Below are 14,648 nucleotides of genomic sequence, written 5' to 3' on the forward strand. Positions count from 1 at the left end.
AAAGCTTTCATGTGAGGACACTGCACGGGCATCCCCAGCAGCAGACACTGCTCTTTCAGGCACTGCTCAGCCCCGCAAGCTCTGCTTGCTCTCCTCTCCCCACACCGGTCCATGGAGACAGCAATGCTCCTCGGCAGCACCCCGTGCCTCACAGAGCCCAGGCTGGGAATCGGCCTTCATCTAAGAGAAACGTGGCTCTTAGCAGTGGTACCACATCTCCAGCCCCTGCTGCAGCCCAACCCCACACACGGCGAGTTTCCCAACCGCGGTATTCACCTCTGTCACTTTCAAAAAGCCTGAAAAGTCAGCCACCACGTTCCCATGTGTCAGCATAGCACCTTTGGGGTTTCCTGCAAGGAAGAACAGAGGGAGATTTTTAAAAGGTGAGACGGTGGTTAATTTCCACTTCATTTCACGCTGGAACAGGTTGCCCAAGGAGGTTTGGATGCCCCATCCCTGCAGGCATCCAAGGCCAGGCTGGATGTGGCTCTGGGCAGCCTGGTCTGCTGGTTGGCGACCCTGCACATAGCAGGGGGTTGGAACTGGATGAGCATTGTGGGCCTTTTCAACCCAGGCCATTCTATGAGTCTCTGATTCCAAAAGCTTAAAAGCAAGCAAACAAACAGGAAATTGTCCAAATAATATTGTTAAATGATATTTAAAACATGTAATTCTCACACCATGCAGTAGCATCTACCAAAGGCAGTTATTGCAGTACTCAAAATGTAATAAAATGATCCCATGAACTCAGCACCGCATGCATCTTTCCATCAGAGACCCTGAGCAGTGGTTTCCACCAGGAACAGAGCAGCTGGAATTGTGGATGGCCCTCAGACAGAGCCAGAGTGTGTGCCATCAGCTCAGGCTGCACAGAGCACAGGGCTCCATGCAGAGCACCCTGCCACCTCCTGCCCTGGCACAGCCACTTCACATTGCCCCCAAAGGGTCCATTGCAGAAAAGAGTTGCTGGGAAGGATGGGGCCACCTGTGCGGTGCTGAGCCCTGAGCCCTCACCCAGCTCTCCTGTAGGCAAATAAAGGCCTGAACCAAAATGATAATTATTGCATGTGTTTATTGCACTGGGACAGGACATTCTGAGCACAGCTTATTTTTACCACAAAATTTGCACTCAGTGTTCCAAGCGCCTTTGAGTTATTCGGTCCCAAATCCTTACAGGTGGCCACAGGGGGCTATTGGGATCTCACACATATCCCTCCTTGGTGCTGGCCTCTGCTGATGCTGGCTCTGAGGCCGGGTGCACACCTGGGTCCCGCCCTCAGGAAAACTCCATTAACCAACGCCAGCTGTAAACACACTCCAGCAGCCCAGGCATTGCTCCTCTTGCTGTAGCTGTGTCAGCCCAAGCAGGTTTGCTCAGCCTTGGTGACTGCACAAGCAGCTGTGCACTCACAGCATTGCACAAGTGCCTCTGTACCCGCAGAGTACGGAGCTCTGGGGGCTCTCTTGAAGGCTCCTTGGGTGCTCTGAGACCTCAGACTTCATCGGGAGAAATCCAGTGCAGAGGTAGAAGCTGTTTGGGTTTGGGGTTCCTGTCTACATTTGTGCTTCATTTCCTCCTGTTGCTGTAGGCATCAGCCCAGCAGAAGTGTTCCCTGCTGGGAGTCCTTTCCCAGAATTAGCACTTCTAGAGGAAAAGGTGGTTAATAGCAAAGCTAATCCTTTTTAAAAACCCCATGCCACGTGTGTGACCGCTCCGCTTTGAATTTCCTCGTACAGCAGCACTTTGTCCATCTCATGGTGGAAATGCAGCGCAGCAATCCCAATACGATAACAGTGGGTGTGGGAGCTTCTCCTTATCTCAGCGCCAAGCTGATGTGGCAATGCACAACAAAGCAGCCTTGCTAAGTGGCTCTTCCCAGCAGCACCTCCAGCAGCCTCACAGCGGTGCGACCCATGAATGGGAGTGGGGGCACAGCTGGGCTGAGGAGAGCGGCTCCAGGAAGGGATTCTGATCCAACCAGAAACAGAGGAGTCCTCACGGGGATGGCAGACTGCAGTTCTGGAGCAGCCAGCATGCACAACTGTAACGTGACGTTTCCTCTGTGTGCTTTGGTCCATCTGTGAGTGCTGCTGATTTCCCAGCGAGGCAATGAACGCTGGCCTTGAGCTCGGAGGTCTCAGCCTCTCCCCTGTCCCCATGGAGGCACACAGACAGATGGTCCTGGCAGAGACAAGCACACGTTCAAATCCACTGCTGGTTGTTAGATCTATTTTTTTTTTTTTGATAAACAGCTAAAATCGCTTCCAGCTCTACAATTTCCAGTTACAAACTTGAGAGCAATGATTGCTTTCATGGCACAGCCATACATCTGAAAACCTTCAGAACTGGAAAAGCCCATGGGAATGTGTTTCTAGAGAGAAAACTCTCAATGTGGTCATTAGAAATACCCAAACGTGGGCTTACCCAAAGCCAGCCCTTCTGCCTGCAGAACCGGATATCTCTGCATTGGGTGGGAGAAAGCTAACCGGTGTGCGACCATGTTTGCAGATAAAGAAATAAACTCATTTTCTAATGGAAATAAAGCCTAACTTTGAAACGAAAACCCCAGTACAAGAGCTGCCACTGCCTGGCACAGCCCTCCCCGGGCTCAGCCCCTCGTGCCACATTTCCAACACTGCTCCTTTCAACACCACACAGTGCTGAGCGCTCCAAAACGCACACATCTGCAAACTTCTTTGAGCCAATTAGAAATGGGGCACAAAGGCACAGCCAAACAGAGCCTTTTGATACCGCCTGAGCAGCAAAGGGTTGTCAGCACTGAAAGCTGCTTACCTGGCTGCAGTGTATGTCTTCTTCTAGTGCTGGGCGATGCTCCTGGGCTGAGCCCATCACGCTCCCATTACACAGCATCAGACAGCTCCTGCCCACCTGGGGAGCTGGGGGTGGTCCGGGGTGCTCTGGGGCAGCACCGGGTGGTGGGTTGAGGTCTCCAGGGCTGCCTGGTGCTTCTGTGCACATTACCCAAGCACTCGTGTGGCTGCGCTCTGCCCATCGCTTTGTCTGCCTGGGGGACTTTTTGGTGGAGGTTAGGGAGGTTGAGTGTTTGAGGGAAGGAAGGTCCTGCAGGCTGCAAGCAAACCAGGCTCTATGAGAGGAGGAAGCCCTGTGCCTGCTTGGGGCATCCTCTGCAAGGCAGAGGCACTGGGCATGGCACTGTGCTTAGGAGCCCGAGCGCAGCACTACGGATGGGCATTTCTCCCTTTAACGCCTGCAGGAGGTAAGTAACAACCAGCCAAGTGCTCCATGTCTCCACTGCAGGACAGGAGCCAGGAACATGGGCAGCTCTGCAGAAAACTGCACAGCTGTTCTGCCAAAGCGTGAGCCAGGGAAGCCCAGTTCTGCAGAAACCTATATATTTAAATACTACAAGTCCAGACAGACACCATTGTCATGACAGTGTAACGGTATCTTTGCACGTATTGAGATGTTATCAGTAACAATAAACTGTTCTAATTAGTCACAAATAAGATGCCCATTCCTTTACCTGTAGTGCCACTGGTGAAACAGACAATCGAGAGATCTTCTGGCCGGGGAGGCTGGAAACACAGAAGGAATATAAGAAAAATCACATCAGCAAACACAGAAGAGTCAATGGCAGAACGCTGTCATTGCATAAACATGAAGATCAAACCAATTATATTCCAACTCTGCCATAAAGAACTGTCATTGCCGTTGGCAATTCTCCTTTCATCACGTTTCTTCAATTGGCACAGAGTCCTTCCCTGCTCCATCCACATTAAGGTGGTGTAACAAGGCATCGATGGATATCTGTGTCTCACAATACATGCCAATACTCCCTACGGCAAAATAACCCACGCCCTTATAAAGCTGAAGTACTGCACCGCTCCTGATGGAAGCAACAGCATTCCTTTGGGTCTGGGAAATTAATCACAAGGTGGCAGGAACAAACTGTTTGCTTTTCAGATGGTATTGCAACACCTTAAAAATGTCCAAATATATTTGTTTGGTTTTATTCCACTGTTGACCATCCAGCCCTGCTCTCCCCACTGCACTCAGTAATCGTACAGGTGCTGTCTGCAGCTCTGGGATAACGTGGGACAGTTCTCTGATCTCCAGCTAAGTGCTGAAAGCCGTTGTTAGCCACAACAGGGCCAACATCCCCAGGCCGCTGCCAGCCCCATTTCCAGCAGAGTCTCCGTGTTCTCAGCACCATCGTATGCATCCTTTTGAATCCCCAATGGATAAATTAACAGCCTGGAAATCATAAGGCACTTTTGAAAGCTCTGCGAAGGCACGAGCACCCTTGGTGGAAGTATCAGTGCCATTTCCAGAGCAGGAATAGTGCCAAGTATTGTTTCTGAGTTAAAGAAATCCCACCGCAAAAGCAGTGGTGGTGCCTGGGTAGTGGAATTAGCACAGTTTAGCACTGGCATTTAATTACTGTCCCATTAACGTGTTCAGCAAGGATGAATTATCTCATTTAAGCATCCAAGGCAGAGGGTAGGAAGAAAATGAAGCGCATCTTCAGCTCTTGGCACTGACAGCTCCCACGGCCCCCTGCACGGGGAGGGCTGCAGGATGCTGCCCCAGCCCAGAGCCGGCTCCCTGCTCCTCTGCCAGGGACACAACCAGCTGCAGCTCAGTGGAACAGCAGCACGACAGCACTCACCACAGGCGCACGTCGGTTCTCCCGGCCACAGTCCTGAAAGAGATTAAAGCAACAAAGATGATTTCCACTATAATTCGTGCGGCGCTGCCCACTCGCTAATAATTGCAAACCACAGAGGGAGAGTGCGAGCCGGAGCTGAGTGAGGCATTTGTGGCTAACTCTGAAGTCATCCTTTGTGCCCGAAGTTTCTTGGATGACCTACAACGTCACCCCTGGATTCAAGCAGTGCCTGGGCTGGGGCTGTTTCATAGGAGGAGGCTTAAACAGCAGCTGGTGCCTTACTGCAGCAGGGAAGTGTGAAATATTGGCTCTCCCATCAACAAGGGATGATGCTACAACGAACCGCACTGAGCCATGCACCAATACTAACAGCCATGAGCCCCACACACTGACCCTGCCACGTACTTCACAAGTCCTGGTGGTTTTTATTTTTTTTACAGCTTCTATGCACAAAGTGTATAAGAAGAAAAGAGAGAGCAGCCCCACCTCCACCTCCTGCATGCTCTGAATGCGGACCCCGCAGCGCCTTCCCCTCTCTGTCAGCTCCTTCTCAAAGGGGTCCATCAGGATGATGGAGCTCAGCCCCGGCGTTTCCCTCCTCTCCACGTGGTCCAGCAACGTCCTGGCTTTGTCAGGCTTGTCACAAATGACTGTGGAAATGTCCGCTGGAGGGAAGGCAGACAAACAAGTTGGTTTTGGTAAATCATTTTCGACGCAAGGCTGGATGCTCACTCCCACATAACACCATCTCAGTGCCAGTACTTTGGGCACTGAGACCCAGAGATCCCAGAATGTAACACGTGCTCTTCAAAAATCACTGCCATTTTAGCTAGCAAGGCTGAAAAGAGCAGCTGACATCAACAATTATTTTGGGATCCACTTCAAAGTACTCAACTTGCACACTGTGTATGGCTAAAAATCTGGGAGGGAACACAAGGAAACTCATGAGAACTCCCACTGGAGCACAGCAGCTCCACCAAAACCTCTTCAGAGACTTTGGCACCCATCATTTGGGAAGCAGAAGGGGATGAGCCCTTCCAAGTGGCATGGCTGCTTTCTGAGATGATGGTATTCTGGTGGGTACCTGTGTTGACGATGTACCGGATGGCTCCAGGACCCAAGGTGTCGTAGAGGGGCACCACCACCATGGAGTAGGTATAGCAGGCCAGCTCGGAAATGATCCACTGCCAGAGATGAAAAGGAATGGTGGGAGCAGTTTTAACACACTTGGAAACGAGGCGATCTCACAAGTTGGGTACACTGGTGAGACATCACCATGTTAAAATAAACCTCACCTCTGGGCGGTTTTGGGCAAAGACCCCAATGAACTGCTCTGTGCATGGCTTGCAGCCCTGCTGCAGCAGCCCCGAGCCCAGAGCTTCTGCTCTTTCAGCCACCTGGAAGTTGGAGAGAAAAAAAAGCACATCAGAGAGAGGAATAAGAGCAGCAGCAATTGAAGGGAAGACTTAGCTATGCAGGGGGGCTCTCAGATTATTGCACCAGCTATACAAAACACCTTTTTTTTTTTTTCTTTTTTTCTTTTTTTTTGTGCATTATCTCTAGCTTAGGATGCTCTTTCATTTGAGGAATAGTGAGAGCACTGGGAGGAGGGCTCCACGAGGGGTTCAGCTCCAGCTCACCTCTTTGTATGACAGCCACTGGTAGGGCTGCTTGGGCTTCCTGAAGCCCAGACAGGGGCCGTTCTCTGGAAGACAGAAGCAGAGAAGGTAGATTTAGGGGCAGTGCTGAGAACTGATGCCTGATGCTATGGAGATGCACCCCGAGAGCTTTTGGCACAGCCCCCCGCCCTGCACTGAGATAAGGTGTAAGCTGGATGGATAACTGATAGAGAAGCAGCAACAGGCAGAAATAAATACCAGCTTCTGCAGTGGAGGGAGAACTCTACTGGGATCTGCGGATCTACACCCAGATCAGCCTCATTTAATATATTTAGAAGTGTTCTGGAAGTGAATAATGCATGATGAGCATCACTGATGCTGCAGAGTTCAGGGCATTAAGTTGTCTGCCCATGGCAGCAATAAAACCTCATGGTACCGAGAGACTTCACAGTGCAATTCAACGGTATTAAATGCAAAATAATGCACAGTGCTAATAGTAACCTTAATTACAACTCCCTGATGATTACCTGTAGATCAGTCGTTCAGTTATCAGTAAAAGGGATGTTGAAGCTGTTCTGGTTAATTCTGAGCAGGAAGGAGCAAAACAGCATCCATACCCCAGGGCACCCCTTTGGCCACCCCAGCCTTGCAGGCTCCAATTCCTTGGCATTCAACATTGGCCTCCCCTGCTCTCACTTGGCCTCCTACAAACGTTCACCCTCCTGTACTACTTGGGTTTTAAAAGACTTCTTGGCCTTCCACATTTTTGACTTGTAAAACCGTTTGTCGACAGAAATTTTGACACCTTATTGGGTGTCTCCACTCATCCCATCACTGTGCTCTCACCAGAGATGCTGAACCCCCTCCGAAAGACCTCATACATGGTCCTGGCATCATCGTAGTAATGTGTCAGCAGCTGCGGGCTGTCCCCGATGACTGAGCGGCGTGCCCCATCCAGGCCCTGTGTGACACAACACAATATGGCAATGGGAAACCACAGCCCAGAGATGAGGACCCGACCCTGCTCATTGCTGGAGGAGGGGGCTGACATTTCCCAAAGAGATTTAAGTTCTAAACCTGCAGATAGCATGGGAGGAAAAAATTGTTGGCTCAAATGGTGCCGGGTGAGGTGAGATGTTGGGTTGGTGGGGATAACGAAGTGGGGACATCCAGGGGAGTGACAGCTCCAGGCTCCGTGGGGCCCCAGGACACCTCCTGAAGGACACCCAGACCAAAGTGAAGGACAGGCTCCAGGCTCAGCCCATCAGGAGATAACAGCAGGAAGATAAAACTGGGGCTGACACCACAGGCAGCCAGATAAGGAGGGAAAAAATAGTGAGGGGCTCCTAATGGCTCCCAGAGGTGGGACAGGAGGGACAAAAACAGATGCCACCGTCGCTGTCACCTCCTACGGACACAGCTGCACCATAGCAGTAGCATTGGGTGGGTGGGAGCAACACAGACAGTGCCACCAGTCAGCAGGAAGGCTCAGTGAAGCCCCATCCATGTGTGGGAAACCTACATTCCTCCCAACCTTTTAAGAAGCTGTTGGCGTTGAAGACAAGAATATTTTACATGGGCACAGGAAAAGGCTTCAAATTCTCAGTGTTTCAGATCTGAATTTAAATTGAAACGATTTTCAGAAATATTTCTTCTCCTTGAAACAGAGCACTTTCATTAAACTTTAAGGCCTCTTAAGAGCATGAACATTAATTACCCCTCAGCCTCACAAGTGGATTCGGGTGTACTTCTGCTCCTTATTGAAAAGCCTGCAGCAGCCACCACTCAGTAACCAACACGAGCAAGAGCAGAGGTCTTAGGGCTCTTGTGGGGATGGATGGTTGCCTTGCAGTGTAAAAATTCCCCTTAATACCTGCTGCTGTAATTCTCACTTGTTGGCAGTCAGGCAAAGCTAAAATCAAAATGGCATTAAAAAAAAATAAGAGAATAAATTAATGGGCTGGGTTCTGGTTTTCTACTTTGCAGAAAGGGCGCATTAACCAACCCCGCCACGCTCTGATTCCACGACCTTTAAGGTCCCTTCCAACCCAACCATCCTGTGATCTCCAAGAGGAGACTTCAGCCCCTCTCTGGGCACGTGGTGACCCCCAGTGCCAACCCAGCCTCACCTCGACCTCCTCCGACTGCATGCGCAGATCACAGGGCGGCTTCACAGCCTTGGGCCGACTGGCAAACCAGTAGGCGACGACGGCAGCGAAGGCACCGATGCCCACCAGCGCGGTGGCAGGCAGGTTGCGGAAGAACTGGCTGAGGTCATCGAACTCAGGGAGCCGCAGGCTCCGCAGGATTTCCTGAGCTTGCATCTTCTCCACGAGCGACACGGTGAGTTCTGCAAGAGCCAAAGGAGGGCGTCCTCAGCCATCGGGAACGCGATGCTCTGCAGCCCTGTGGGGATGCTGGCCAAAAGGTCCTTCCTTTGAGAGCAGCACCCATGGAAAAGGGATGAGAGAGAAGGCAGCATCCCCACAACAGCGAGCAGGAGCAGGCAGCTCGCTCCTGAGGGGCATCTGAGCATACTCATGGCGATGCAGCTGCCAAACCCATGGTGAGATTTATCTGCTCCAGGCTGAGATGAGTCCTGGGCCCCAGCTATGATCAGAGCAGGTTGCAGCATCCCATGGGATGGCAGTATCAGGCCATGAAGCACCAGCTCCAGCCATCAGCCCGCAGAGTGGCACCCTGTGCAGACATGCTCTGCAACACCGCTCTCCTTGTTTGTGCCAACTTAGAGCTCCTTAAGGTTTATGTCAGGCTAAATTATAGGCGGTTTGAGCCAAAAGGAGTTTCAGGGCATCATTTTGAAGTTTCCTGGAACAACCACCTGGGAGTGCTGGTTGGGGATAAGGCACAGAGAGTATCAGGCACAGGCACTGCAGGGCGCACCCAGCACCACCCAGGCCCCTGGGAGGGGACTGTGCCTCGGGCACACATCTTATAGCACACCAAGGCAGTCCCAGCCCCCCGCCTTTGTAGCTCATGACTTCGCAGTGGGCACACCAGCTCCCTGCTCCTGGGTTGCTGGGTGAGGCTGTGCTCAGAGGACTGCATTTGGGTGCTGTGAGCACACAAGAGGCATTTTAAATAACGTGTGTTTACAGATAGGTCCCTGTATCAGTGCCGTGCCAGGGAGCCTGCAGCAACTGCCAGCCCTGCAGAAGACGAGCCAAGCAGATGATGAAGAGTGAGGGTTCCAAACAGTTAGGGTTTCCTATTAAGCCCCACAGTGCTATTTATGATCTTACAAGCAGGCAAGATCTTAACAACAACTTTTTTCTGCAGCAGGAGCTGGGCAGCCCCTTGCTTTTGCTCTCTGGTCGGGTTTCAGCACGCAGAGCCAGAAGAGATGAATGCAGGGGCTTCCCCCCAGCCAGGGCTCCCCACACAATGGCACCACTGACCTGAGCACAAACCAGCTTTCTTCCTCCTGGGAACAGTGTCTAGGGCACACTGTGGGTCAGGACTACCCCCCCTCACAGCCCTTTTCCATATTCATGCTGAGGGCACAAGCCAGTCTGCAAATGGGCTCTCCTGCACCAGGCTCTGGGGGAGATTTTTAATTTTTTTTTGAGCAAAAAGACACAGCAAAGAGCTGACCTCACCCATTGTGGGGCTAACAGCAGCCCCAGCCCTCCTCTTTGCCCAGACCCACAGCCCAGCACCCCAGCTTCCCTCCAGGAGCTGCTGGGATGGTCCTTGGGGGCATTGCCCACCCACAGTGCAATTTTCTCCCGAGCTTTGAGCTCTGGAGATCTGCTCACTGGAGGGAATGGGGAAGCAGCGTGGTGCTGGTGCAGGGATGATACAGGCAAAAGGGTGATGCTTGGCCCCAGCCCCAGTTTTGCATCAGTTCACCTTGATCTTGCACTCTTACGAGCCCATTGGGGTCTGCTCAGGGCAGGCAAACTGCACAGGGCAGAGCTGGGAGAGGAACACAGAGTGTCTGGGAGGAGCTGTGCTGCCCAGGCACCCCATGCTGCAGGGTGGGTTCATTTCCTCTATTTATTCCTTCTATATTTCTCCTCTAGATCAAGAAATTAATAGCAGTAATAACAAAAAAAAAAACCAGCTTGGTCCCTGGGTCAGGTCTCCCATCCAGCAGCCAGCATCCCACCCAGAGCTCCCAGCACATCCCAGCCCAGAGGGCAGAGCACTTCACTCAGTGGAGCAGTGCAAGAGATGAGCACACAGAGCTCTCTGTGCTCCGTCAGCTGTAACTAATTATCAGGATTATCAGCCAGCACAAGGCTAAAGCTATTTAAAACTTCCCTAAACTTCTCCTGCTCTTGCTCCTGCGGGTGCGTGCTTCACTGTAAGCCTTTCCCATGCAACATCCCTCAGACAGATCAGTTGCTTTGCATCCACGTGCTGCATCACTGCTTTGATTCTGGGGACGGTGTGTTCCCATCTAAAAACACTCCCTACTCACCAGGCCTCATCACAACCCCTTGCATGTGCCTCATTTTACCACCTGCGAGTGAGATAACCGACTCCCATGTGCCACAGTGCATAAAACACAGTTACTGTGTTCTACATAGGTTACACTTAATCCTTTGCAGGGCCAAATCACAATGATTTCATTGAAGAATCAAAGCAAAAGCATTAGTCCTCACTGACTGTGGATGCATTACAGCTCAGCGAGTCATAATTCAGAAGAGATAAAAAAAAAACAATTCCTTTTGGATTATTATGCTGAGACTCAGACAGCATAAGCAGAGAGAGGGGAGCACTGCTGGGCTCAGATTTGCTCTGGGGCAGCTCTGTGCGCTGCTGGTGTTCGGAGCAGGAGAGGGGCTGAGTGCTGGCCAGGCTGCGGCACCTCTGCAGGGCACTGCAGCAGCACCCAGGGAGCAAGGAGTGGAAGGGAAGCAGGTTGTCATTCTACTGATGAAAAATGTCCTTCTCCCCTCCCTTTGGGAATCAGACACGGCCAATCTGCTCGGCTGGCCGCCCGCCAGAAGGACTATTAAGGAACGGGGTTTCGCTGGTACTAAGCCTCTTTAGCCCGAACGGGCCGGGTGCTGGAGGGGCCTCTGCACCTGGGTGGGAGTGTGGCACTGTCCCTGTGCCACCCCCACGTTGTCCCTCCTGGCCACCCCGCTGCAACCTGCCATGGAGAAAGGCACAGCATTCGAGGCACACATATACATATATACACACATACATATGCAAACAGATGAACATCAGAAACTCAGAATCATTCAGGTTGGAGAAGACCCCTTAGACCCCCAAGCCCATCCCACCTTACCATGCCCACTGGCCACATCACCCGGTGCTACAACCCCACGGCTCCACAACACCCCCAGCTTGCTGACTCCCCACCCCCTGAGCAGCTGTGCCAGCGCTGACCGCTCTTCCAGAGGACAAATTATTCCTAATACCCAACCTGAAATGTATACACCCACATCCTGCTCCCGCCCTGCGTTCCAGCGGAACCCCTCAGCAACACGCGGTGCAGAGCAGCTCCGCTCCCCCCGCACAGCCCTTCAGCTGCCGGGGACGGCGGCGGTGCCAGGGGGAGGTACAGACAAAGGATGCGGATCTCCAGGCAACGCCGAGGAGCGGCCCCGGCCTCCCGCTGCCGAGAAATGCATTTGCAAGGAAAGAAACGCATTTGCAAGACACAAGCTCTTTGCAAGCATCCGCTAAAACGGGAAAAAATGCTAACAGGGAGCTCAGTGTGCTGACGGTCTGATTTTACAGAGGGAACGCAATCATCGCGGTGCAAATAGAGGTATTTAGAGCATCTAAAATATCCGCAGCACATCATGTGCCAAAAGATGTGATTCAATGAATTACCCAGCAGCCGTGCCAGCAGTGCCATTGCTCACGGCCTCGACCACCCCCAGCATCCATGTCACCTGTTTGCTTCCCATGCCAAACCCCCTCCCGGGAGGCTTCGCCCTCCACTCCCCACCTCGCTCAGTTACAGCTCACGGATGGAAGTGGCCTAAAAGTCCCCTACGCACCACATGCAGCGTGGAGATGCTCTACAGCACTGGGATGCAGTGTGCAGGAGAGCTGAGGCTGAGTTCTGGCCCCCATCTGCCACTCCTCTGGGTAAGGAAGCATTGGGAAGCCCTGAAAGGGCTTTAAGGAAGAGGAAATCTCAATGGCTTGCAGCTCTTATCTCTGAAACCTATCATTTTCCCAAGGCACAGTGATGCTAACGCTCACCTCTCCGCTGAAGCGTCCTCAACCCTGTCACCAGTGGCACTGATGGTTGGTTGTCCCCTATGCTGTATGGTGCTATGGCTCAGGTTGGAAAGGCTCTCACAGCACCCCATCCCCACCTGTGGGCTGGCTGCCCTCACTAATTCCTACCTCATCGCTCTGCTATATTTATAACAAAGAGCACATCTTTAATTGATCCACGGAGGCTGGATCAGGACTGTGCCAAGTGCATGGCCATGAAGATGGTGTCGTGGCTGCCACTGGGAAATGGCACTGAAAATGGCAGCTTAAAAAAGTAACAGTCGTGTCATGATCCAGCTATAATAAATACAGTTGTAACCCTCCCAGTAAGCCCGTTATAATTAGATCAGGTTAATTACCAATCAAGTGCCCTGCAAGTTATAAAGCTTTCTGAAGGACCCTGTCCACACAGATGGGGAGGAGCCCCTAGGGCAGCACTGGAGCAAGCAGGTTTCATCCTGCCCTGTGCACGTGCAGTGTGAGTGCAGGAACCCAGCCCAGGCTTATCCCAAAACAAACCAGCAGCTGCAGGGAGCTTTGGACATCTCAGAGCTCATTTGGCAGCTCTGCAATGGAGGAAGGGGCCAGAAAGCAAGGGTTAAGGAAGATGCAAGGCATGTGCCAAAAGACCTGGAGGAAAGTGTCTCCTTTCTCCCATGTGGGTGGAGCAGGCAGGAGAGGTGGGCACAGCACAACGTGGCATGGTGCAACATGGCACGGCACGTCTGCTGCACAGAGCTGCTGCATCCTGCCAGGCCCTGCGCCAACTGCCCGCAGTCACCACCGACACAACGCTGCCTGCAACCAGCCAGAGCCTGAAATTATTTCCGCACCGTGCACGTGGATCTCACTGTGCCATTAAAGGAACATCACTTTAGGTTGCTCTCTTGCATGCGAGGTCAGTGAAATGGTCACCGCGTTGGGGTCTGTGCTGTAAAACTGCAGATAGCCACATGTTTGGACTGTGCACCTCAGGATGCCCAGCAGCAGCACCAGTCCACCGTGCTATAATCCTCCAGAGACAAGTGAGGGCTCCTGACAGCATCCTCCTTGCACCTCCACCCTGTCTCCATCAATGCGAGGGGGGTTGAAACGACATGATCTTTGTAGTCCTTTTCAACCCAGGCCATCCTATGATCCGTCACAAAGAGCCCACCCCACCACAGGGTGGTGAAACACCGCGTACACAAAGCCTGCCACCCCGCAGGGTCTCAGCCACAGCGACACGAGATCTCCGCTCTTTGCACAGCTCCTGCTGCCGGGAGCGAGCCGTGCCGCCCACGCGGGACCCGGGGGAGCAAAGCCCAGAGGGGCGACTCGGCCGAGCCCTGCAGACAGCCCCAGGGAGCAGCGCTGCCTTTGCACCCCGTGTCATTGTCCTCGGCAGGTGGGCTGCGCAGCGCCCGAGGGTTGGGAGACCCGCGCTGCTCTGCAGCTCCCAGCCTGCGCGGGGCTTCAGCCAGAGCCAGGGCTGCAGCTTTTTCCCCCTTTAGAGATCAGAGACATCTGGAAAAAGAAATAACCAAAGCAAACAGAAAACTGCAAATCCCACACGCGCTTTCTGCTGCTTGCGTCCACCCCCATCCTGCTGGCCGCGCCACCCGGCTCTGCCCTGAGCGTGGCTGAGACCTCCAGCAGCAGCGCCCGCCGTGCCGCAGCCCGATACCGCTTCGCTTTGCTCGGCATCCTGCAGCCCCACCGCCAGCCGTGCAGCGGGGACCGCACTGCACACAGACACCCACCAGCGCGGCACGCAGCACTCACCGCAGCCGTCCGTCCGTCCGTCCACTCCACGCGCTCAGCTCATGGTCGGCTCTGCCGCCGGCGCCCGCGTTCACGGGCTCGTGGAGAACTGCTGACTGCAGGACGTCCCACCCCCTTCCCATCTGCAAACTGCCGAAAGAAGTTAAGCTTGGCTAATATCAGCTTAGGCTGTATTAGCGCGGGGCTGCCCGCTGTAACCCTTGGGGCTCCGCAGGGCTGCGCGGTCACAGCCGCTCCTCAGGCGTGCCAGCAGCTCCCAGCAGGAGCCAGGCGAGGCGGCCGGGGGCAAAGCTTCAAAGCCTTCCTGCCAATGCTCCATTTAAAGCGAAAAGCAGCATCCTTTTTTATTTATTTGTGGGGTACTTTTCCTCCTAAGAACACATTAGAAGCTTCATGATAA

The 14,648-nt window shown here is 53.0% G+C and overlaps 1 protein-coding gene across 3 annotated transcripts in view; it reads right to left on the bottom strand.

Annotated features, from left to right (window-relative positions):
- The window catches only part of ACSL6 (acyl-CoA synthetase long-chain family member 6), a 37,205-nt gene that overhangs the window by 14,058 nt on the left and 8,499 nt on the right, over window positions 1-14,648 (bottom strand). For all 3 annotated transcript variants that reach the window (XM_015294080.4, XM_015294077.4, XM_015294076.4), the window contains exons 2-10: window positions 8,401-8,621; window positions 7,118-7,232; window positions 6,293-6,357; window positions 5,948-6,049; window positions 5,737-5,836; window positions 5,139-5,317; window positions 4,653-4,685; window positions 3,507-3,558; window positions 277-350 (exon numbers count right to left, since the gene is read on the bottom strand). In XM_015294080.4, the coding sequence (XP_015149566.2) occupies window positions 277-350; window positions 3,507-3,558; window positions 4,653-4,685; window positions 5,139-5,317; window positions 5,737-5,836; window positions 5,948-6,049; window positions 6,293-6,357; window positions 7,118-7,232; window positions 8,401-8,595 (915 nt within the window). In that variant the 5' untranslated portion in view covers window positions 8,596-8,621. The remainder of the gene's footprint in view (window positions 1-276; window positions 351-3,506; window positions 3,559-4,652; window positions 4,686-5,138; window positions 5,318-5,736; window positions 5,837-5,947; window positions 6,050-6,292; window positions 6,358-7,117; window positions 7,233-8,400; window positions 8,622-14,648) is intronic.

Source organism: Gallus gallus, chromosome 13 (genome assembly GCF_016699485.2).
Source record: "Gallus gallus isolate bGalGal1 chromosome 13, bGalGal1.mat.broiler.GRCg7b, whole genome shotgun sequence".
NCBI classification, from domain to species: Eukaryota; Metazoa; Chordata; class Aves; order Galliformes; family Phasianidae; genus Gallus; species Gallus gallus.